Source organism: Erythrolamprus reginae, chromosome 3, assembly GCF_031021105.1.
Source record: "Erythrolamprus reginae isolate rEryReg1 chromosome 3, rEryReg1.hap1, whole genome shotgun sequence".
NCBI lineage: Eukaryota > Metazoa > Chordata > Lepidosauria > Squamata > Dipsadidae > Erythrolamprus > Erythrolamprus reginae.
Genome location: NC_091952.1, coordinates 154,264,755 through 154,288,305, shown reverse-complemented (window position 1 = coordinate 154,288,305; position 23,551 = coordinate 154,264,755). Strand labels below are relative to the sequence as shown.

General features: G+C 42.1%; 1 protein-coding gene across 1 annotated transcript in view; it reads left to right on the top strand.

Annotated features, from left to right (window-relative positions):
• GABBR2 (gamma-aminobutyric acid type B receptor subunit 2) overlaps window positions 1-23,551 on the top strand; it is a 399,353-nt gene that overhangs the window by 85,969 nt on the left and 289,833 nt on the right. Inside the window, exon 3 of the mRNA XM_070747060.1 lies at window positions 9,365-9,535. Within this exon, the coding sequence (XP_070603161.1) occupies window positions 9,365-9,535 (171 nt within the window). The remainder of the gene's footprint in view (window positions 1-9,364; window positions 9,536-23,551) is intronic.

Genomic DNA, 23,551 nt, shown 5'->3' with positions numbered 1-23,551 from the left:
CAGCTGGGGTGGGTGTAGCCTGCAATGTAACGCATCCAGCCTATGAGATAAGATTTTTTTTAAAAAATATTTAGATGATTTATAGAGTTGCCCATTTAAAACAATGTGTCTGAGTGGCATAGAAAGATTAAAACCGTCAGATTAAAAAAAGTGTGCCTCAAATGAGGAAAAAGCGACATTTTAAAAGTAACATGGAAAAATTAATATTTTTTCTTATGAAAATTAGTTTTTAATGGGAATGGGATAATATAGTCAGAACATCTGAGAAAAATATCAAAACCCTCAAGGTAAATTACAAAGTGTCTTTTTTATAGATAATAGTTACCGTAATTTATGACTTATGGAAGCAGGGAGACAAAAACTCTAAAGAAAATAAACTTCATGAGTTTGGTTTATAAAAAAGAAAGCTACTACTTTCAGATAGAGAGACTAAAATGAAATATTGCTATGGAAAGGTGGAGGACTACAAACAGAAACTAGATCTTTTTCAAAAAATATTTAAATATGGGAACAGATTTAGGAATTCAAGGATACAAGGAAAGCTTTTATGATAAGCTATTTTATAAATGTAATACTTTACTTAAAAAGAAGAGCCAGGAGAATTTTTTTTTAAAAAAGGAGAAGAATTAATTTCCATGGAAGATAAATATTTTTCATCGAATTCAATTTTTACACTTAACAGTTGTCATCGATAACATTTACTAAAATGTTAAATGGAAATAAAAATTGTTAAGCAATAATAACAAAAATAATTCAATTTTTTCCTTTGCTTTGATTTCTGCGTTTTTGTTTTTGCCCTTATTCTTATACATGATTATTAATCATGTATAATTAATTATGGTATAAGGCTTTTATATAAGATTTATTATAAAATGTCTGTAATTATTTTAAAAGTTTTTCGTAGGTGTAAATGTTGGAATGTTAAAAAAATTGTATAATTATCATTTTACAAAACTTGTAACGGAAAGGAAGAGGGCTAATAATGTACATTTGTAGACCTAATTACATCAATATTATTAATTATGTATAAGGTTTTTATATATTGGAATATAATGATATTATAACAAATGAAAATTAAATTAAACTTAGAAAAGAAGATGAGAATTAAAGTAATTAAAGTAGATGAGATTGTTGGAAGATAAAACTTGAATAACTTTACTTTACTTTAAAACATTTTTTTAAAAAAGACTTACATAACATCTATAAATTTAATTTAATATAGAAGGGAATTTTGATAATTAGTGCGTTATTGTATATTGGAAAGTTGGTAATGTTATCAGCCAATGATGGATGTGTAGTGGTAAGCATAGTTCCCTCTAAGCTGAGCAGTGAGCAATCGCTCACTTAAAAATCATCATCAACTCAGAGTTTTCCAAACCTGCCCAGAAGCCGAGAGGGAAATTTTATTATTATTTCTATGCCGCCCAGTCCCAAAGGGACTGCCGCTCAGACACTATACTTTTCCGCACACCCCCAAAAAAAATTAGAGAGAACACTGGTGGTAAGGCTAAATAAAGGGAATGATTGGTGATAGGAGGATTTGAAAAGTAAACCAGATTAGAAATTTAGAGCATTCAGAGATGATATAATAAAAATAAAATAAGTAAAGGTAAAAATTAAGGAAAAAGAAAAGTATGGCCTAAGATTAAAAATACAAAAAGGATGGTGGAAGTTTGAAATGAGTTATAAGAGAAAATGAATATGCATGAAGGATAAGCAATAGTGACTAAATTTGAAGGAAATGGGAAATTAACAGTAGAAGTCCCAGAGGACAAAAATAGATAGTAAAGAAGACAGCATTATGATAGAAGTAGTATACCTAGAAAAATACAATATATGTATAAATATGGGATAATATAAATCTAAGAGCAGCACTGATGATTAAATGATGTTAGGGATGAGGGTCACTGGTCTGTTAACCATGAAATGAATTATGATTAGATTTACTCAGGGAAGGGAAAGAGGGAGGAAAAGGAAGTAGAGAAGGGAGATGAGGGAAGTAGAAAAGAGGGAGAGAAGGGAAAAGAAGGTAGAGGGAAGAGAGGGAGATAGAGGAAAGGGACTCAGGGGAGTATTATGAAATATTGGGGGGAAACAGGTGATAAAGTATAAAAGGTGCAAAATTAAGATGTTTGTTTATGGCTTATTGGATAGAAATGTATAACTATATATTTTGATATGATTTATGGTATGTGTATGGATGTTTATGTGAAGATGTTGGGGGGAAAAGTTGTTTAAAAAGGTCAAGGTCACCCAGACATTGGGGGGGGGGGGGAATGCAACTGCAGCTGTACAAAAGGCATGATCCTAGGTTAAATATTATTTGATGTAGAGGACCTGAAGCATGTTCTGCTAGATCTGGTACGGCAACAAAAACAATGGGAAACAGGTAAAAACACCTGTTTCGGCAAACAGTCTGGTCCTATGACATGTAGGCATTTATAGTTAGTTATGGACACCTTGAATTAGATTTAAAAGCATACTGAGAACCAACTTAGGTGACAGAAAGGAATGTTATTATAGGAATGCATCAAGAGACATAATAAAATTGCCCAAACTGTTGCATTTTGGATCAGACATAGCTTTCATAGGCTCTTCAAGAGCAGCCCCATATAGAGCACATTGCACTGGGAGATGACTAAGACATGAGTCACCATTAGCAAGGTCTCCCTTTATTTAGTTTAAACTGTCTAATAGTCAATTAACCTACTTTGTAGAGTCTAGTCATGTGCAGTTGAAAAACATTACTACACTGTAGATATTTAGATGAAAAATTTCAATTTTGTGGCATTGAATTTCTGGACCTAGTTCATATTTTACAAGAAACTATGTTAGTGATTATTCTGTAGGATGGCAAATTCTTCAATGCTTTGGATTAAATATATTAAATATAATTAACTTAACATTTATATTTTAAGTTAGCACAGTTTATTTTACTTTATGGAATACAGTGAACCCTCGATCATCGCGAGGGTTCCGTTCCAGGACCCCACGCGATGATCGATTTTTAGCGAAGTAGCGGTGCGGAAGTAAAAACACCATCTGCGCTTGCGCAGATGGTGTTTTTGCTTCCACTGCCGCCCGCCCTTCGCCCGCCCACCCCGTTGCTCGCGCCCCGCCCACCCCATTGCTCACGCTGTTGCTGGGGGCCGCTTCCCAGCTGGGGAGCCGAGCTAGGGATTCCCCAAGCGTGCGCGCTTTCCCCAGCAACGCGCGCGCGGTCGGGACTCCCTAGCTCGGCTCCCCAGCTGGGGAGCGGAGCTGCGATGTCCCCAAGCGCGCGGGCACCGCCCGCCCGCCCACGCTGTTGCTGGGGCCGCTTCCCAGCTGGGGAGCCGAGCTAGGGAGTCCGGACCGCGCGCGCGCGTTGCTGGGGAAAGCGCGCGCGCTTGGGGAATCCCTAGCTCCGCTCCCCAGCTGGGAAGCGGAGCTAGGGATTCCCCAAGCGCGCGCGCTTTCCCCAGCAACGCGCGCGCGGTCAGGACTCCCTAGCTCGGCTCCCCAGCTGGGGAGCGAGCTGCGATGTCCCCAAGCGCGCGGGCACCGCCCGCCCGCCCACGCTGTTGCTGGGGCCGCTTCCCAGCTGGGGAGCCGAGCTAGGGAGTCCGGACCCGCGCGCGCGTTGCTGGGGAAAGCGCGCGCGCTTGGGGAATCCCTAGCTCCGCTCCCCAGCTGGGAAGCGGAGCTAGGGATTCCCCAAGCGTGCGCGCTTTCCCCAGCAACGCGCGCGCGGTCGGGACTCCCTAGCTCGGCTCCCCAGCTGGGGAGCGGAGCTAGGGATTCCCCAAGCGCGCGCGCTTTCCCCAGCAACGCGCGCGCGCGGTCGGGACTCCCTAGCTCGGCTCCCCAGCTGGGGAGCGAGCTGCGATGTCCCCAAGCGCGCGGGCACCGCCCGCCCGCCCACGCTGTTGCTGGGGCCGCTTCCCAGCTGGGGAGCCGAGCTGGGGTGTCCCCCGCGCGTGCCGCCCGCCCGCCCACGCCGTTGCTCGCGCCGCCGCTGGGGTCTTACGGGGGCAAGAGGGGGAAGACCCAGGGAAGCCTCTGCCCGGCGGGGAAACTCCACCATCTACGCATGCGTGGAAGGGCACGCATGCGCAGATGGTGGAGTTTACTTCCGGGTTGAAAACTCGCGAAATAGCCCTTTCGCGATCCTTGAGGACGCGAAACTCGAGGGTTCACTGTATAGTCTGCATAGCATATTGCCTGCAGGTTGTAGCTTTTCCTTAATTGTATTAGTTTAAATTATAGGAGTATCAACTTGATGGATTGATTTATTGTATTTCTATGCCACCCAACTCCCGAAGAATTCTGGGTGGCTTACAACAGGGTATAAAATACATTTTAAAACATTTATTTATTTATTTATTTTATTTGTCAAACAAGTATAGTATTATAGTACATATTAATATAACATAACATAAGTAGAACGTAGTAATAGAAAGGATAATAAGACAGTAGTACAGGGACATTAGGCACAAAAGTGTACTTATGCACGTCCCTTACAGACTCTTAGAAAAGGGGAGAGGTCAATTGTAGATAATGTAAGGTTGAAGATTTTGGGGTTGGGGGAAGCAACAACAGAGTCAGGTAATGAGTTAAAAAATTAAGAAAAAAAAAACAGTTTAAGAAATCATATACATACATATTCAGGGCTGAACCTCATAAAATTGTGAGATCAATGGCCCTAAGCCTGCTAGAAAAGCCAGGTCTTCAGTGCTTTCTGGAAGATCAATAGAGTGGGGACAGTCCAGATCTCAGGGGGTAGTTGGTTTCAGAGAGCTGTGGCAGCCACAGGGAAGGCCCTTCCCTGTAGGCCTACCAGCCAACACTGTTTCGTTAACAGGACCTGGAGGACGTCAGCTCTGTGGGATCTTACCAGCTGCTGGGAACTATGAGGTAGAACGCGGTCTCGGAGATAACCTAGCCCTAAGCTATGGAGGACTTTAAAGGTAATAACCAACACCTTGAATTGAGCCCAGAGACCAATGGGTAGCTAATGCAGCTCATGGTGAAATTATTGAATTTCAATAGCCTTTTTCTAGATAAATATTATCAAAAAAAATGTTTAGGAAACTTTTTGTCCACACAAGATTACATTTGAAAGATTCAAGTTGATTACTTTAGTGTTTTCTACCTATAGCACAAGAATTTCTCCATACTGCTTGCTTTCCTTTGGACGTAAACAGAGAAGCTTCCTTAGAGGTTCAAGGCTTGTTTCCCACTTGATCTTCATTATGATTAATGGTCAGTCCCTTGGTTTTCTTTAGTGAAGGGAAATGAACACAAGCGTTTGTGAAAAACCTATTTTTCTCTTTTGCATTTTGATAAGGACACAAAATCTATTTCTATGTTTTCTTCTTTCTTAAATCTCAGAGAAATGAGGTCTTTCTTTTGTAAGCAAAGCATTTGGTTCGTCTGAACAATCATTCATATGCTCCTAATAATTTGGAAAACAATTCAGGATTCTTTTTTAGGCACAGCAAATGCTTTATACTGAATTGTACAATGATACATTGTACATGGTTCTTTTCAGTTTATGTATGAAGTAATTAATTCAAAAAGGGACAAGCCTTTTGCTCCCTGAATAGAATAACAAATTACAGTATATGTACTTAATCATACGGTGTTGCAAAAGTTACATCTGGTGAAAGCTTTTCTACCAGGAGCATAGGGTAGAGCTGTCATGTTCATATCCGCATATCTTAATGTGTTTCCTACATAAAACTACAATGTGCCTAGGTGTCCTTTCATTATCAAGATCATTCCAAAATGGTGAAGGGTGCACTATGACAGCACAGCACAAAACTCTGCTTTTTCATATGTGCTCTACAACAGTGAAGGCGAACCCTTTCCCTCTCGGGTGCTGAAAGTATGTGCACGTGCGCTGTCGCATATGTGTGAGTGCCCACACATAATGCAATGCCCCTCCTGCATAGCCTGACCCCTGCACATGCATGCATGACCCCCCATGCACTTGTGACCCTGTTTTGGCCTCACATCCCAAGATAATGTTGGGATAGGGGAAATGCTTTCCATCCCCAAACAGTTGGGAGAAGGGAAAGCCTCTTTCCCCAAATGGAACTGGAAAGCAGGAAAAAGCCTCTTTCCCCAAACAGAGCTGGGAGGGATGAAAAGCCTTGTGTGGCCAAACAGCACTGGAGTGCAATCTCCAGAGTTCTGGGAAGACACGGGCCACAGAAAGTAAGGAGGAACCATGAGCTTGTCTAACCCAAAAATCAGTCGGTAGGTGAGAGGCACTCACGCAATGGAGCTGAGCTGGTCAATGGCTCGTGTGCAGAGAGGGCTCCACAGGCCACTTATGGTATGCATGCCATAGGTTCGCCATCACAGCTCTACAGTGTCACAAGCACAAGTCCATAAGGAATAGACCTTTACCATGATACGATAGCACCTGCTTTGTTCCCTCTCAGTGGACAAATAGCAGAATGTGTATGATGTTCCCTGAATGTCTCTCAGGTATTATAAAAGTTACTAATTGGAGATGGAGTGTCCAACTAAGTATTCTGATTTCAGACATTGGGATATAGTTTTTCTGTATCATCAGTTCATTTTCACAGATCTATAATTCATAATTTAGGCCTTGGTTATATCCACTAGAATTCCCGATTTTGTTTCCACGTTTCTGTTTAACATCTTTGTAATAAGCAAAAGCTGACAAGTGTACCTTCCCCTGCCATTTGACTTTTGCTTGGCTCAAAGGTGGAATGGAGGAAAAGTCTGACTTTTTACTTCTGCTATTACAGATTTGGTCTATCATTCCTGCAAATTAAAAAAAAATTACACATACAGTGATATCTCTACTTAAGAACGCCTCTACTTAAGAACTTTTGTAGATAAGAACCTGGTTTTTTTGCTTCTACTTAAGAACCATTTTCTACTTAAGAACCCAAGCCCGGAAACATTTCTCAGGAAATTTGAGAGTGGCACAAAGGCCTGGCCAGTTTCCTTCCATTCCCTCCTTAATCCCAGCCATCTGGGCTGCCAGAGGATCCTTTTGGTGGCATTTAAGGAGGCTTTGGCAGTCCAGAGTGAACGAAGCATTTTTCTTATCCTGCCAGTTCCCAGAGAAAAGAAACGCTGCCTTCGCTCTGGACAGCCAAGGAGTTACCACAGTGAAGGAAAGGCACCGGCTACAAAGCGAGCGAGTGAGAGGAGAGGAGAGCCCTTCCGCATGGGAAGGAAGAGGCAGAAGGAAGTAGCAGCAGCATCTAGTGTATCGGAGGCAGCCTTGCGCCCGGTGTATTTTGGATTTTTTTTTATTCTCACCTCACCTTCTTTCTTCAGCAGCAACTGTCCTCCTTTTCTTCCTCATCCTACCCAAATTCCAAGTTTTTATTTGTTTCCTAATGGGTTTGCATGCATTATTTGCTTTTACTTTGATTCCTATGGGAAAAATTGCTTCTACTTAAGCACGTGTCTACTTAAGAACCTGGTCACAGAACGAATTAAGTTCTTAAGTAGAGGTACCACTGTATATTGCTTACACAGTAATAATATGGCTTTTGTAGAAAAATCTCCAATGTTATTTCCAACTAGTGTTCTGATTTGCCAAAAAAACCCCCACTGAATATCCATTATGTACAGTATTTAGAAAGTGTACTTCCACTTAAGTGATGTAAAAGACATTGCAATTCTTTACTGATCAGTCATTTTCATGTATCTATTCTAAATACTTGTAAGACAAATTAGAGGTATGAAGCTAACATGGCTGCCCAATTGTGATTATAAAGCAGTTACTGTCACAGCTGTTGTTACACTTGCAAGTGCTCAGCTCTAAAGATGTCAGCTGATAGCCTTGTGTAATACTAAGTGTGAGTGTTAACAACAACTGTGAGAGAAAAATTGCATTTAAGAGTAATTAAGCTTTCCTCTATTTTACCTGCAGAAGAATAGGTGTTCGTATACTAAATGGATTTAAAAGGATGTTTCCTTCTGTTATTGTGACAAGAAGAGTTGAAACATAAAATGCAGATGGTTCAGAGAAGAATTAAGACCTTTGAGTCTGTGCACTGATAGATTGGACACAAGACATTTCCAAACCTTTTAGCTGAGTCTGTTTTCCTCGGAGATATATATGTTGTATGTAAAACTGTTGCAATTTGCCTTACCAAGGTGTCCATCAAGGCTGTTCCTCAAGGCCCTTTTCAACATTTCCAAAAGCAAACTGAACACACCAAAAGGTGTCTTTGCATCGGGGTAAAATTTAGCAGGTTCTGACAGGTTCTGGAGAACCAATAGCAGAAATTTTGAGTAGTTCAGATAACCAGCAAATACCACCTCTGGTTGGCCCCAGAGTGGGGTGGGAATGGAGATTTTGCAGTATCCTTTCCTTGCCATGTTTTGTATGCTTTAGTTAGAAGTACAATATTACCAGAGAAGAAGCTACGCAGGATTAGGTTTTGACCACTCTTAATGCTTTCTTAGCAATGCTGCTGCAGCGAGCTTAATGACAGTCATTAAGTGTTGTACCTCATGATTGTTGATAAATGTATCTTTTCTTTTATGTACTCTGAGAAGATATGCACCAATGACAAATTCCTCATGTGTCCCATCACACTTGGCCAATAAAGAATTCTATTCTATCCTGTCCTGTAACAGAAGGATATTTCCCTGTAATGGCGAACTTAATGGCATGCGTGCCACAGGTGCCATGCGGAGCCATATCGGAGGGTGCGTGAGATGATGCCCTATGTCAGGTCCAGCACATGCCAGCTGGTTTTTAGCCTTAAGGCTGTTTCACCCTCCGAAAAAACAGGGGGACATGCAAACCGTAAGTTTAGAAAAACAGACTTCTAGTTTTCCCATTGTGCTGTTTTTTGCATTCTGGAGGGTTCAGGGATGCTTCCTGAAGCCCTGGAGTGCAAAAACAGCACAATGGGCAAACTGGCTGTTCGGAAAACACACTTCTGGCTTGCCCGTTGTGCTGGTTTTTGTAGTCCGGGGCTTCAGGAAGTTTCCCTGAACCCTCCGGAGTGCAAAAAAAACCCCAGCACAAAGTTTGTTTTTCTAAACTTACAGTTTGTCTGTTTCCCCGTTTTTTCACCGTCCCAGGGTTCAGTGAGTTCTGTGCAAATGCATGGGGACAGGGGGAATTGTGCGCATGTGCAAGGGTAGCACGGGTGTGGGTGTGTGCATGCGTGGGGGGAGGGAAGAGGTGTGGGCACATGTACACATGCTAGCGCACCCAAACGCAACCTTTTGGTACGCAAGCCAAAAAAGGTTCACCATCACTGATATAGACATATCCGTGTTCTTTTCTTAATTTAATAAAACATATCAAATTTTAGATTAATAGACAATACTTATTTTTTTAAACAACTACAGCAATTGTTTTATCTTACAGCTCTCGTTTGCAGCAACAACACCAGAGTTAGCAGATAAGAAAAAATATCCTTATTTCTTCCGGACAGTGCCATCCGATAATGCTGTGAACCCGGCAATTTTAAAGTTGCTCAAGTATTTTAAATGGAAAAGAGTAGGAACTTTGACCCAAGATATTCGAAGATTTTCTGAGGTAAGAGCAGTTTAATATCTTCTCACTAAAGTTGGAATTGGTTGCAAAAATGGTATGTAATAGTTGAGGTATGCTAATAGTTGAGAACAAAGAAACATTTCTAAAATAATTCATAATTAACCAATAGCTGAACCAGCAGGAGTTACATATACATTTTCCAATGATTGTTCCTGAAGCAGATATTTTATTTTTGTAACTTGTTACAAGGTTTTTAATTTAACTTTTCTCAGTGATACTTTACTTTTTTGTCTGCTAAGAGTTGTTTATTTGCTCAAAGATTTTGCACATCAGGAAAGCTTGCATACACGATTCCTATCTGTTAGATTATTTTGTTAAATTTAACAATAAATATCAATGTTACTGATACATTATCAGGTACATGTATCTTAGTATTTATTATCCAATTCTATGGACTTTCCAAGGTCAAAGCTGAAAGAAGAATAATTTAGCAGGGCAAAAGTATAATTTGACAAACAACATTCGACAGAATTTATCTGACAGATTAAAATAGCAATAGTACTTAGACTTACATACTTCTTCATAGTGCTTTTTCTCTAAGAATGTGATTTACAGAATCAGCGTATTGCCCTTTCTATGCGGTTTACAGACCCAACGTATTGCCCTCACTAATCTGGGTTCTCATTTTACTGACCTTGGAAGGATGGAAGGCTGAGTCAAGCTTGAACTGGTGAGAATCAAACTGCTGAACTACTGGCACCCAACAGTCAGAAGATGTAGCCTGCAGTACTGCTGGCAGCCCTGGAAGCCATCTTTTTCTTTGGATCTTCAGGGTTGCCACAGTTAGTGTTGTGGGAAACTGGGAGGGGTGAATTGCATGGAGTTGCAGAGATACAGTATCTAGCCATAATAACATTCCTTTCTCTGAGAGCCAAGGGGATTTGGTCTACACCTGGGGTCGTGTGACTTGGAGGCACATCCAACTGGGATGGTGCATTCTAATCACTACGCCACCACAGTTGAATGCTTCGTGGAATGCCAATGGAATATTTTTCCAAGTTTAAAATAAATAAGTAATCTAAAATGGAATAAATAAATAAAAATAATGGTTAAGTGGATGAAATAAGTAAAAACATTTTGAAGTAACAGCTTATATAATATAAATGACTAATTGTCATTTATGTAATCACATCTAAATCTCACTAACTTCATAACTCATTAGAAATCTGAAAAAATCAATTAGGCTAATGTACCATATTTTGGAGTATAAGACGCACCAGAAAATAAGACGCACCAAAATTTTGGGGGAGGAAAATAGGAAAAAGAATCTGCTTACCAGGTATTCATCTGGCTAGCGTCCTTAGTCTGGTCAGCTTCAGCACATTATTTTATCCATTAATTTTTTTTTTATTCTGAGAGAGTAACAATGAAAGAGCTTGCAAGCCAGAAAGAGCCGGGATCATCATTAGCACCTGGAAAGAAACAGTCTGAGCAAGTAGAGCAATGGGACAAACCCTGCAGACTTAGGGCTTGGAAAACATTTTTCTTTGCAGAGAGTAACAATGAAAGAGCTTGCAAGCTGGTAAGAGCTGGCGACATCATTAGCACTTGGTTAGGGCTAGAAAGAAACTTACTCAGAGCAAGTTAGAGTAAAGGAAAAAAAACTGCAAAGACTTGGGGCTTGGAAAACATTTTTCTGCAGAGAGAAACAATGAAAGAGCCTGCAAGGTAAGAGCTGGGAAGATTGTTAGCAGCTAGTTAGGGCTGGGGTGGGGGGGAGCTACATTCAGAGTATAAGATGCACCCAAATTATCAGCCTCTTTTAGGAAGGAAAAAGGTGCATCTTATACACTGAAAAATACGGTAAGTGTATTCTTAAAATATGCAACTATTTCCTCTACCACAGTACTTGGTGGTATTCTGATTAAATTCTGATTCTGATTAAATTCCTATTTATCTTTCAGCTTATAGTTTATCAGACTATAGGCTTATCATGTAGAATATTTGTATTAATATATTGTCATATTCAGACTCATTTTTAAGTGCCAGGAATTAACATTGTTAATATTCCATTGGGTCCAATAATTATTGGAGTATATTTCATCTAATCAATACATGAATAAAGACTGCTATTATCTGGAAATTTTTTAAAGAAATAAAGATTCATACACTCGTCGAAATTAAATATGGTGGATAAGGTTTCTTAAGCTGCATGTGCTCCAGTTAATCTGCATAAAGGAAGAGGGATATTTATATCTTATAACTTCTGCCATCATGTGTCACTGTATCTTTTAGAATTTCTACCATAGAATCATAGCTAAAATGAGGTAGTTTGGTAAAAAAATTCTACATTATATCCTGTCACTTTTCCTTTTGAATCTCCTACATTCTACATTTTATTCTGTGTTCTATAAATAGTCTATGTTCTATTTTCTCAGTGTAGTCTCTCTTTTGCGATTTTTCACATCCTGAGAGAAATAAACAAATGCTCAGGTGTTACCAATTGTAATGAACTAATCCCACATGCAAGATCTAAAAATTCTTTTAAAATGTGCTTAAACATTATTTATTTATTATTTATTTATTTATTTATTTATTATTTAGATTTGTATGCCGCCCCTCTCCGAGGACTCGGGGCGGCTCACAGCAGTGAAAAACAAATCATAAATAATCTGAATACATTTAAAACGTTTAAGATTTAAAAAGAAACCCCATATAGTACATACACACTCACAAGCATACCATACACAATTTAAACATGCCCAGGGGGAGATGTCTTAGTTCCCCCATGCCTGACGGCAAAGGTGGGTTTTAAGGAGTTTACGGAAGGCAGGTAGAGTAGGGGCAGTTCTAATCTCCGGGGGGAGTTGGTTCCAGAGAGCCGGTGCCGCCACAGAGAAGGCTCTTTTCCTGGGGCCCACCAACCGACACTGTTTAGTTGACAGGACCCGGAGAAGGCCTACTCTGTGGGACCTAATCGGTCGCTGGGATTCGTGTGGCAGGAGGCGGTCTCGGAGGTATTCTGGTCCAATGCCATGAAGGGCTTTAAAGGTCATAACCAACACTTTGAATTGTGACCGGAAATTGATCGGCAGCCAATGCAGACTGCGGAGTGATGGTGAAACATGGGCATACCTAGGTAAGCCCATGACTGCTCTCGCAGCTGCATTCTGCACGGTCTGAAGTTTCCGAACACTTTTCAGAGGTAGCCCCATGTAGAGAGCATTACAGTAGTCGAACCTCGAGGTGATGAGGGCATGAGTGACTGTGAGCAATGAGTCCCGGTCCAGATAGGGCCGCAACTGATGCACCAGGCAGACCTGGGCAAACGCCCCCCTCGCCACAGCTGAGAGATGGTTTTCTAATGTGGTCTGTGGATCGAGGAGGACGCCCAAGTTGCGTACCCTCTCTGAGGGGGGCAATGATTCCCCCCCCAGGGTGATGGACGGACAGATGGGATTGTCCTTGGGAGGCAGAACCCACAGCCACTCCGTCTTATCCGGGTTGAGTTTGAGTCTCTTGACACCCATCCAGGCCCCAACAGCCTCCAGGCACCGGCACATCACTTCCACCGCTTTGTTGACTGGGCATGGGGTGGAGATGTAAAGCTGGGTATCATCGGCATATTGATGATACCTCACCCCATGTCCTTGGATGATCTCACCCAGCGGTTTCATGTAGATGTTGAATAGCAGAGGGGAGAGGACCGACCCCTGAGGTACCCCACAAGGGAGCGACCTCAGAGCCGACCTCTGACCCCCCACTAACACCGACTGCGACCGGCCAGAGAGGTAGGAGGAGAACCACTGAAGAACAGTGCCTCGCACTCCCAACCCCTCCAGCCGGTGCAGAAGGATACCATGGTCGATGGTATCGAAAGCCGCTGAGAGGTCAAGAAGCACCAGGACAGAGGATAAACCCCTGTCCCGGGCCCACCAGAGATCATCCATCAACGCGACCAAAGCGGTTTCCATGCTGTAACCGGGCCTGAAGCCTGACTGCTGGGGACCTAGATAATCGGCTTCTTCCAAGGACCGCTGGAGTTGGAGTGCCACCACCTTCTCGACAACCTTCCCCATAAAGGGAAGGTTGGAGACTGGACGATAGTTATTAAGTACGGCTGGGTCCAGGGAGGGCTTCTTGAGGAGGGGGCGCACAAGCGCTTCTTTATAGAGAGTTGGAAAGACTCCCCTCCCCAAGGAAGCGTTGGTAATCTCCTGGGCCCAGCTCCGTGTCACCTCCCTGCCGGCCGAGACCAACCAGGAGGGACACGGATCCAGTAAACAGGTGGCGGAACTCACAGCTCCAATGGCCTTGTCCACTTCATCAGGTGTCACCAGATCAAACTCTTCCCAGACAGGTGGACAAGTACGTGCCCCAGTCACCTCGACTGACTCGTTGTCAGTCGACTCTGTATTACAATTGGAGTCGAGATCAGCCCGGATCTGAGCGACTTTATCAGCGAAAAACGTGTTAAAATCTTCGGCACTGCTCTGCAAGGGCTCCCCAGCTCCCCTCTGGTTAAGAAGGGAGCGGGTCACCCTAAACAGAGCGGCCGGGCGGTATTCCGCTGATGCAATCAAGACGGCATGGTACACGCATCTTGCCGCCTTGAGCGCCACTTTGTAAGTCTTAATAAAAGCTCTTACAAGTGTTCGATCGGATTCGGACCTACTCTTCCTCCATCGCTTCTCTAGACGTCTCTTTTGGCGTTTCAACTCCCGGAGCTCCTCGTTGAACCATGGGGCTCTACGGGATCTAGTGCCGCGGAGAGGTCGCAAGGGCGCAATCCGGTCAAGAGCCCCAGCCGCAGCCCTGTTCCAGGCCTCAGCAAGGGACTCTGCCGAACTGTGGACGGGTGCCTCTGGAATAACCCCAAGCGCCGTCTGAAAGCCCTCTGGGTCCATCAGGCGTCTGGGGCGGAACATCTTCATTGGTTCCGCCTCCCTGCGGGGAAGGATTGGAGCCAGGAAGTCAAGCCGTAGTAGAAAATGGTCTGACCATGACAAAGGCAACACTTCTAAGCCCCTTAGTCTCGGACCATTACTCAATTGCTCGGAAAGGAATACCATGTCAGGTGCGTGCCCTCCCTCGTGAGTCGGACCCTGTACTACTTGAGTCAGGTCCATGGCTGTCATGGTGGCCATGAACTCCTGTGCCAGCCCAGAGGTTTCGCCGAGTGACGGCAGGTTGAAGTCCCCCAGGACAATGAGTCCGGGGAACTCCACCGCCAACCCGGCTACCTCCTCGAGTAGCACAGGCAGGGCTTTTGACACGCAGCTGGGAGGCAGGTACGTGAGAAATAAGCTCACCTGAACCCCTAAGTCCAACTTCAGCAAGAGAGACTCGCAACCCGCAATTTCCGGAGCAATGAGTCTACGCAGGCAAAGGCTCTCCCTGGCTATAATAGCCACTCCTCCCCCCCTTCCCTGGGGTCGAGGTTGATGCCATATCTGAAACCTGGCTGGGCAAATTTCAGAGAGAGGAACACCTCCCTCCGGGCCCAGCCAGGTTTCAGTAATACAAGCCAGGTCGGCCTCCTCATCCAGGATCAGATCCCGGATGAGGAGAGCTTTATTTACCACTGACCTGGCATTGAGCAGCAGCAACCTGAGCCCAGGGCCAGAGTTACACTCATCACCAGTACCCAAGATTGGGCTCACAGAGCAGGAACAAGGGACCGTTATTAAGCAACGGTCTCTCGTTCCCCTGGAATGGCTAACTCTGTGACCCCCACCATATCTGCCTCTCCCCAGCAACACAGGGATATTCCGGCCCTCTGCCACCCCAGAGATCAATGCCCCTTCCTCTCCCGTCTCCCGAGCGTCAGGTGGGCCAAATCTATCACTCATACTACTGTCACTCATCCCATCCATACCATACTCCCACCCACCCCAACCATCACACTCATACCAGTCATTCATTCCATGTACAACATTGAATCTACTCCAATCATCCATTAATTAGAGAACCCCCCAATATTAAAAAAGGATTAAATTAATAATAGATAAAAATGCTGATAAAATGTGACACAATATAAATACATATAAACAGAAAAATTCACAAGATTAATAATTAATAGTATAAAATAGTATAAAATAGCAAAAATGGTATAAAATCAGTTCTTAATATTAATTATTAGCTAATCATCGGTTAATCAATCGGCCCAGGTGTAGTGTCTTGTAGGTCTTCAATATAACTTAGATCTTAAAAAGTCTTTAAAAAGTGCGGTTGTTTTTTCCAGCCGGTCCACTAGGGGGCATGGATCTTCTGTAAAGTGCATAGAAGCCAGGAGGGGGGGAGGGGAGGGGGGGACAAACCAAGATAGTCATTTGCAAAGTCTCTCTCCGCCTCGACGCCGGTCACTCTCACTCACCAGGTCGGGGGGGAGGTCAGTTCATCAGATTTTATCGTCCAGCAAGTCCGTCTCCACAGTCTTTCCCACCTAATCTTCCCTTGGCACCAGCAGCTCTCACCCACCGGTGCCATGCAGGAAGGGGGGGGCAGGGGGGGGTTGTTATTCCAAATATACCCCGCTTGAAATTATCCTCCACTGGCAACAGGTCGCTCTTCGTCGCCTCCATTTCCCCTGGTCTCTCTCCGCCTCGACGCCGATCACTCTCACTCACCAGGTTGGGGGGGGGGTCAGTTCATCAGTAGCCCCACACTCCACGCTCCACGTTCTTTCAACACCATCCACTTTCCTCCTTTCTTCTCCGATGTTTCTTGGTTTTTGCGCAAGGCACCGCCGCCATCTTCCGCGTCCCAGTCAGCCACTTCTCGACGCTGCGGTCTTTTTCGGTGCCTACAACACCCCCCGGCCCCCACCATCTCGGCACCGTCTGCTCCCATCTGTCGGGCCGGGTCGGGGGGCTCGGCCCGACAGTCGCTCTGCATCTTCTCGGCCGCTCTCTTCCCTCCGATGTCAAAACTCCGTGCCAGGCACCGCCGCCATCTTCCGCGTCCCAGCTGGTCGCTCCGCAGTCACCCACGCGCCTCCGGCCCCCAGCCTCAGAGCTCTGCAGTTGGGGACACAGCAGCAACAGTGACAGCAGACAACCTTCCATCCTGGGCCAACATTTTCCGACGATATACTGTTGTTCAAGGGAGCGGCGGACCCACCATCTCCCCACCGCTCGAACCGGAACCGGAAAATCTGCTTGGGCTGTATTTGAATGAACTGAATTGTGGATGTACTTGTTGAATTATATCTTTCTATGATTGGAAGAATTTTCCTCTCAGTTCTTTGTGTATACTGTTGGTACAAGTGTGGAGTTTTATTTTTTGATTGTGTGTTTGTATATTAGATTTTTGAAAGATTTATACTGTAGAAATTAATTTAAATAACTTTTTTTCCTATTAACTACCTATCAATTATAATTTTGGCCAAAACATTCAGCTTAGGTGTGAGATATATTTTTTTGTTGAAAATAGCTATCCTTAGCAAGACATATAAATAAAAGCAAATAAGGAACATAAGAATCTTAATTAAATTAGATTAATAATTGTTCTGCCAGGCTCTCTGGTAGGAGCCTATCGAAAATTCAAGGGTACAAATTTCAGACACACACACATTTGAAAACTCAAAACAATGTTCTTTATCCCAAAATTCAAAATAAACTAAGCACTCTTTTTGTATTGCAAAGAGCACTCATCCCAAAAAAACCGGGTAGTCTGTACAATTAACCTTAAGCAGTCATTAAGTACTTAGCGAGCAGCTGTGAAGAAACTTCACACCCCTTCTTCTTCCAACGAAGTGAGACACACACACACACACCAATGTTCCCTCTAATTTTTTTTCGGGGTGAGCAGAAAACTATGGTGTGTGAGCGGCAGTCCCTTCGGGACTGGGCAGCATAGAAGTATGTATGTATGTATGTATGTATGTATGTATGTATGCATGTATAAATAAATAAATAAATAAATAAATAAATAAATAAATAAATAAAGTAAGTAAGTGTGGGTGTGCGCTATCACAAATGAGCGAGTTCTTGCATCCATAATTCTATATTTTCAATAGTTTATTTTCAAATACACAGTAATCATTCAACACTCCAAACTGTCTAGGATTAGCCTCTTACAACAGCCATTGCAAATTATAAATCTTTCCCTCTAGAAATACCAAGATGTATTTGAGAACTTTAGGTTTAGTCAGTCTCAGATTAAAAACATTACGTTCAGAAATGTTCAGAAAAAAGTATTCAAAAAACCACTTCCAATAGTTAGAACCAAACTTTTTTACTCCGGGTCTAAAAGCACCAGCATGAATGCAAATGTAAGTATTTTTGCCCAGCAAAAACTAAACAAGCAAAACACACACACCCCTTAGAAAGAACCCCTCAAATGAGATAAAGTCATGTAATTTCAAGTTTCAGGCATGCAGGGAAAGTTCTTTTACAATTTTGTTTTGGATCTAAAAGCACCCAAGGACGAAAACAGCAGGTTAAATATAATTTTTGCATTGTACATTTTCAGGGATGATGATCTGGAAAGTATAACATTGCAATAAAAAATGACACCAACTTTGAAAAGGTGATTAAGGTTCACCTTCTCTAGTCGTCCTGCCTTGAGCACAGAAATAATTTTTCTTTCCCTGCCTTTCTCCCTCTTTCTCTCCCTTTCTCTTTAATGTTTGGAATCTCTCTTGTCCTAGGAAGAAATTGAATACAGAGAAAATTGAAATACATTTAGTCAAATAGCTTGAGCTAGTGCTTTACTTTTTAATTTTCAGGAAAGTCTTACTGATTAACCCTAGAAGACCAGGAAAGGATAAAAGTAATTATTTTATCATTATTCATTTTTAAAAAAATAATTGCTGCCCCCTCTCCTCTCTCCCTCTTTCCTTTCTATTTTTCTCTCCCCCTGCCTCTATCTCTCCCTTCCTTTTCCCTCTCTCTATCCTACTTCCCCCCTCTCCTTCTTTTCTATCTCATCCTCCCCCTTTCCTTTCTATCTCTCCCTCCCTATTTCCCCCTCTCCCTTCCTTCCTCTTTCTTTCCTTCTCTCTCCTCTTTCTTTCTCTCTTCCTTCCTGTTCCTTCCTCTTTCTTGCTCTTTCTATCTCCACCCCCTTCCCTCCCTCCATGTCCTTCCCTCTCCCTCCTTCCCCCCTCTTTCTCTCTTTTTTGCTTCCTCTCTTTCTCTCCCCCCTCTCTTGCTGTCTCTCTCTCTCTCTTTTGCTTTCTCTTTCTCTCCCCCCTCTCTCCCTCTCTTGCTATCTCTTTCTCTCTCTCTCTCTCTCTTTCGTACACCAGGCGGCCGCAGCAGCTGGCAGCGGCAAGGTGGTCAGCTGTGAGGTGGCTACTCCCGGTGCCGCTCACACGCGGCCGCCGCAAGGGAAGCTGGAGCCAGGCAGAGTGCAGCGCAAAACAAGAAAATGTCAGCTGTGAGGCGCGCCTCCCCCCGCCTTTCCGCGGGATCTTTTCTTATTTTGCCGTGCGCTCCGTCCGGCTGGAGCTTCCCTTGTGGCGGCCGCGTGTGAGCTTTGGGGCCCGGAGGGAGGAAGGGTGGCTGCGATCAGATACTCTTCCACAACGGCCAAACCCACATGCTGCTATTTATAGCAGCAGCCCTAATTACTGGAGCCCCACCCAAACACAGGTGGCCGCTCTTATCTCCTGTAATATGTCCTTACTTGGTCTCTTCTACGCATAATTCTTCGCTCGCGTGGGTCCAAAACGTCTTCATCTGAATCAATGGAAGATAAGGGAGATTGACTGCCTGGGCTGTGTGCCAAGCCCCCCTCTGCTGAGTCACTCCCACCTTCTTCTTCGTCCGAGGAAACTAAACTCTGAACTGACTCTGTCGGCAATAACACAGGCCTGTGACATGTTGAAGTTTCCTCTGCATCCACCTCCACATTCCCTGGGGCAGGAGCTGGGCCAGAGCCAACCACAACAAATAATGGAGAAAAATTTATGCTAAGATGTTCTTTGCAGAATGGTACTTCTATTCTCTTGCTACAAATACTTATATGCTACATATATCATATCAGATATATGACCAATTTATATTGGGATGACCTCTCCAGTCAAATGCAGGGGAGGAAAAAAAATACTTCAAAGAGAGACCCTTACATTCCTGACAACAGCCCTTCTAAAAACATCCACTCAAAATATATATCTCATACATTTATCTATGATTTATTATATCCTACCGTATACTAGGTGCCCAGATACACTCAGCATGTCAGCTGTCTCACTAGACGCAAAACCATTTTAGACCACTGATACATCACATTAAAATATGCTTATCAATCTTTGCCAAGAGCACTGATTATTCTTTGGTTCATCTTGTCCAAGTTTATAGAAAGAAACTTAAAACTGCAAAACCTGTGGTCAAAACAGTGAAGTCTTCGACTGAGGAGGTAAAGTTGCAGTTACAGTCTTGCCTTGAAACTGCTTTAGCAGACTTGGATGAACTCAATGCTACTGTGACATCATATGTTAATTGTTGTGAGGACATGTGTATGTTTGTGCATATATAGTAATAAATAATAAGCCATGATTCACAGCTAAGCTCAAGCAAATATGTTGTGCCAAAGAGGAAGCCTACAGGAATATAGACAGGGTGCAATACAATCATAACAGGAATATATTAACAAGGGAGAAGAGATATTAAAACAAACTAACCAGGGAGAGAAGCAACCTACAACGAAGGAGAAATTTCCTAATGGTGACAGCAATCAACCAATGGAATAGCTTGCCGTCAGAGGTTGTGGGTGCTCCATCATTGGAGATTTTCAAAAAGAGAATGGACAATTCTGAAATGATGTAGACTAGAGTTTTCTGCTCGAGCAAGGGGTATTTTATTTTATTTTATTTATTATATTTTTTATTTTTTATCTATCTATCTATCTATCTATCTATCTATCTATCTATCTATCTATCTATCTATCTATCTATCTATCTATCGTCCAATACACAATAATACACAACGAAGGTTATAGAGGATATAGTAGAGAAGAAATACGAGATATAGGAGAGACTATAGGACAGGGGACGGAAGGCACTCCGATGTCCCTTCTTATTCTATTCTATGTCTAGACTCTAGAGATCAGGGCACCAAAGAGAAGCTACTCTGAAAAACTGAGGAATCAGTTCTCAGCAAATGAACCAGCAAATATGTGGGAAAGCCTGAAGAATGTCACTGGCTACAGGAGATCTCTTTCCTTTACTGAAGGGAATCAGCAACTGGCAGATGATCTGAATGTGTTCTACTGTAGACTTGAGAGGAGATCACAATTATTGCTGCCTTCTGCATCTCAGATATGTCAACAATAGCCAAATTTATATCTCTCTCCATCCCTCTGGGTCCCCCTCCATCGGTGATCCCAGAAGAATATGTGTGAGATCTATTTCATAGACAAAAGATCGGAAAAACACCAGGTCCAGGCATGCTTATTATTGCTTATTCCTGCCTGGAACATATAGTTTGGGTATTAAACAGCTGAGGAAACAAAGACCCAATCCATATTGCTTCATTTGTTGGCTCTGCATCTTTAAATATACTTGCAAAGATATTTACAAAGTTCAGTCAGGTAAGGGTTTTTCTAGGGCAGGTAATTGGCCACCTTATGCAGCCCCAAGGGTTTAATTTGAACATTGTGGAAAAGATCCCGAGTCCCTCTGAAAACTTCACTGAAGCTGCACAAATGTTATTCCCAGTTATGAGATGTATGAAGAAGGAAAATGAGACTTGATTTAGAACCCAAACTGATTTGTAGCACAGCCAGCAAAGCAAAACCAAACCAAACCAAAACCAACTCATCTTAATTGACTGACAAGAAGTTTCCCAGTAAATCTGTCTTTTTGTTTTTAGTTCAAGTTATGCAATTGATCTTTCATTGTAAAGGCTGGGCTCATGTAATACACTATCTTTTAAGTCTTTTGTTTAACTATGATTTACTGAATGGTGTATATGCCATATTTTTCTGATATTTTATTCTACCATTTTTATCTCTTTTTACTTTTGTTGAGTAAAGTTATGTTTTTATTTTTTAGTGTATTAGCTGTTGTGGTTAATATTTAGAGCAGAGGTCAGTTACACAGTTTTAAAATTAATATTGTTAACGTTTCGATTTTGTTATAGCAATTCAGTAAGGTAGACATCAATTTTGTTTAAAGTCCAGGCTCAGCAAACAAAAGTATTCATTCAACAGTATTCATTTGTGGAATGCCTTTGCAGCTATTCCTCAACTTATCATAACAACTGAGTCCAAAACTTCCATTGCTAAGCAAAATAGCTGTTTTGCCTCAATTTACGACCTTAATTGCAACAGTTGTTAAGTGAATCATTGCAGTTGTTAAGTTAGTAATATAGTTGTTAAGTGAATCTGACTTCCTATTGACCTTACTTGTCAGAAAGTCACATGAAAGTCATATGATCCACGGACACTGGTGCCTTCATAAATACAGGCCAGTTGCCAAGTATCCGGATTGTGGTTGCATGCCCATGGGGATATGTAATTATTAGAAACAGACAAACACCACTTTTTTCAATGCCATTATAACTTTGAATGCCTACTACATGAATGGTTATTAGGTTGAGGACTACCTGTATCAGGGGCCGTATGAGAAATTGGGATGGTTTTAAAGGGCCGGACTAATATAATTAACTCAGTTCTACCCAATACTGTATAGTCCTGTACAGTACATTTGGTGAGAAAGATAGTAAACTCTTCCATATCCAATTTCTAGCACCCCAACTGTGGCCGACAGAGCACCTCAAGATCATACCAGCAAATCTCAGTTCCCAAAATAAAATCTAAACTTTCAAGAAAATAAGAGTGGAAATAGTAGTACGATGTTTCAAGGTATAAACCCCTGGGAAACAGGTCAGAATTGTACCTTCAAAATTTTGCAACAGAATTTTCAGATAAAACCAACACAAATATGGTGAAAAGGGCAGTGCAAGGTCTTTGGAAGATGACACATTTCCATTTTTTTCCTTAGCATTCCCCTGCATGATTAAAAAAACCTTGAGCCTCATCCCATCTGGACTTCTCTGATTGCACTAATCAAGAAGCTACATTTCAGCCTTCAAACTAAAAACCCTGTTCCTAAATATAAAAACCATTTTCTTGTTTCAAGAAATGGAGGTTATTGGGTTATTTTTGAGATCATAAATGCTAAAATAAAGGATTATGCATAGTTCAGAAAGGAATAAGGTCCAAATTGCAATAATGATTTATTCCTAAAGCTGTAATTGTTAGACTGATTATATATCTTGAATTGGTACAGATATGCATTTGTGCGTGTTTTCACTGAAAGTTCAAACTAGAATGCACATATATTTCCGCAAACTAGAATGCATATATCTTTCCATAAGGTATATACTTACTGTAAGAGCAGTTCTAAGCCTCATTCGGGAGCAGTCTCTCCATTAACATTCTTTTGTATTCATATATTATTCATAAGCGCTTCATATCTTTTTCTGTGATTGTACTCTGCTACTATCACTGCTATATTTATGCATTTTACAAAGGGTCAAAACAATAACCTTAAAGTTCAGTTTCAAATATATTTAATAAAATATTTAGCATTCACTAGATAGATAACTATTTGATCCAGCTTTTACTTTATTTTGTGTCTGGCCCACCTTGGCTTGAATATGTCATTGGTTTCATTCCCATATTAATTTACCAGTTATTCTACACTACCACATGAAATATGACCATTAAATTCATGTTATATGATCTCTTTATAATCTCTTATAGAGGATTCATTTCCTCTAAATCATTTAATCACATTCTGGTAGGTTGTTAGCTGCTAGTAGATTTCTTTCTATTAACTGCAGGCTTTTACTGGAAGCTTTTACAAAATACAGGATGTCATTTCAAATGTTCTTTAAGTAGCTGAATGCTTCTTTAGTCCAGTCATTGGTTCTTCTGGGGTATTTATAAAACAAAGCACCGGAACTTTGTGCTCAGGATTCTCCAAAATGTTTTCAATGAATTTTGGAAGTACATTAAAATGCAATAAGACTTAAGTTAAATCTTGCAGTGAGGAAATATTTCAGTCCTCCTGCACTGTTTATTTTGTATTTGTATTTGGGGGAT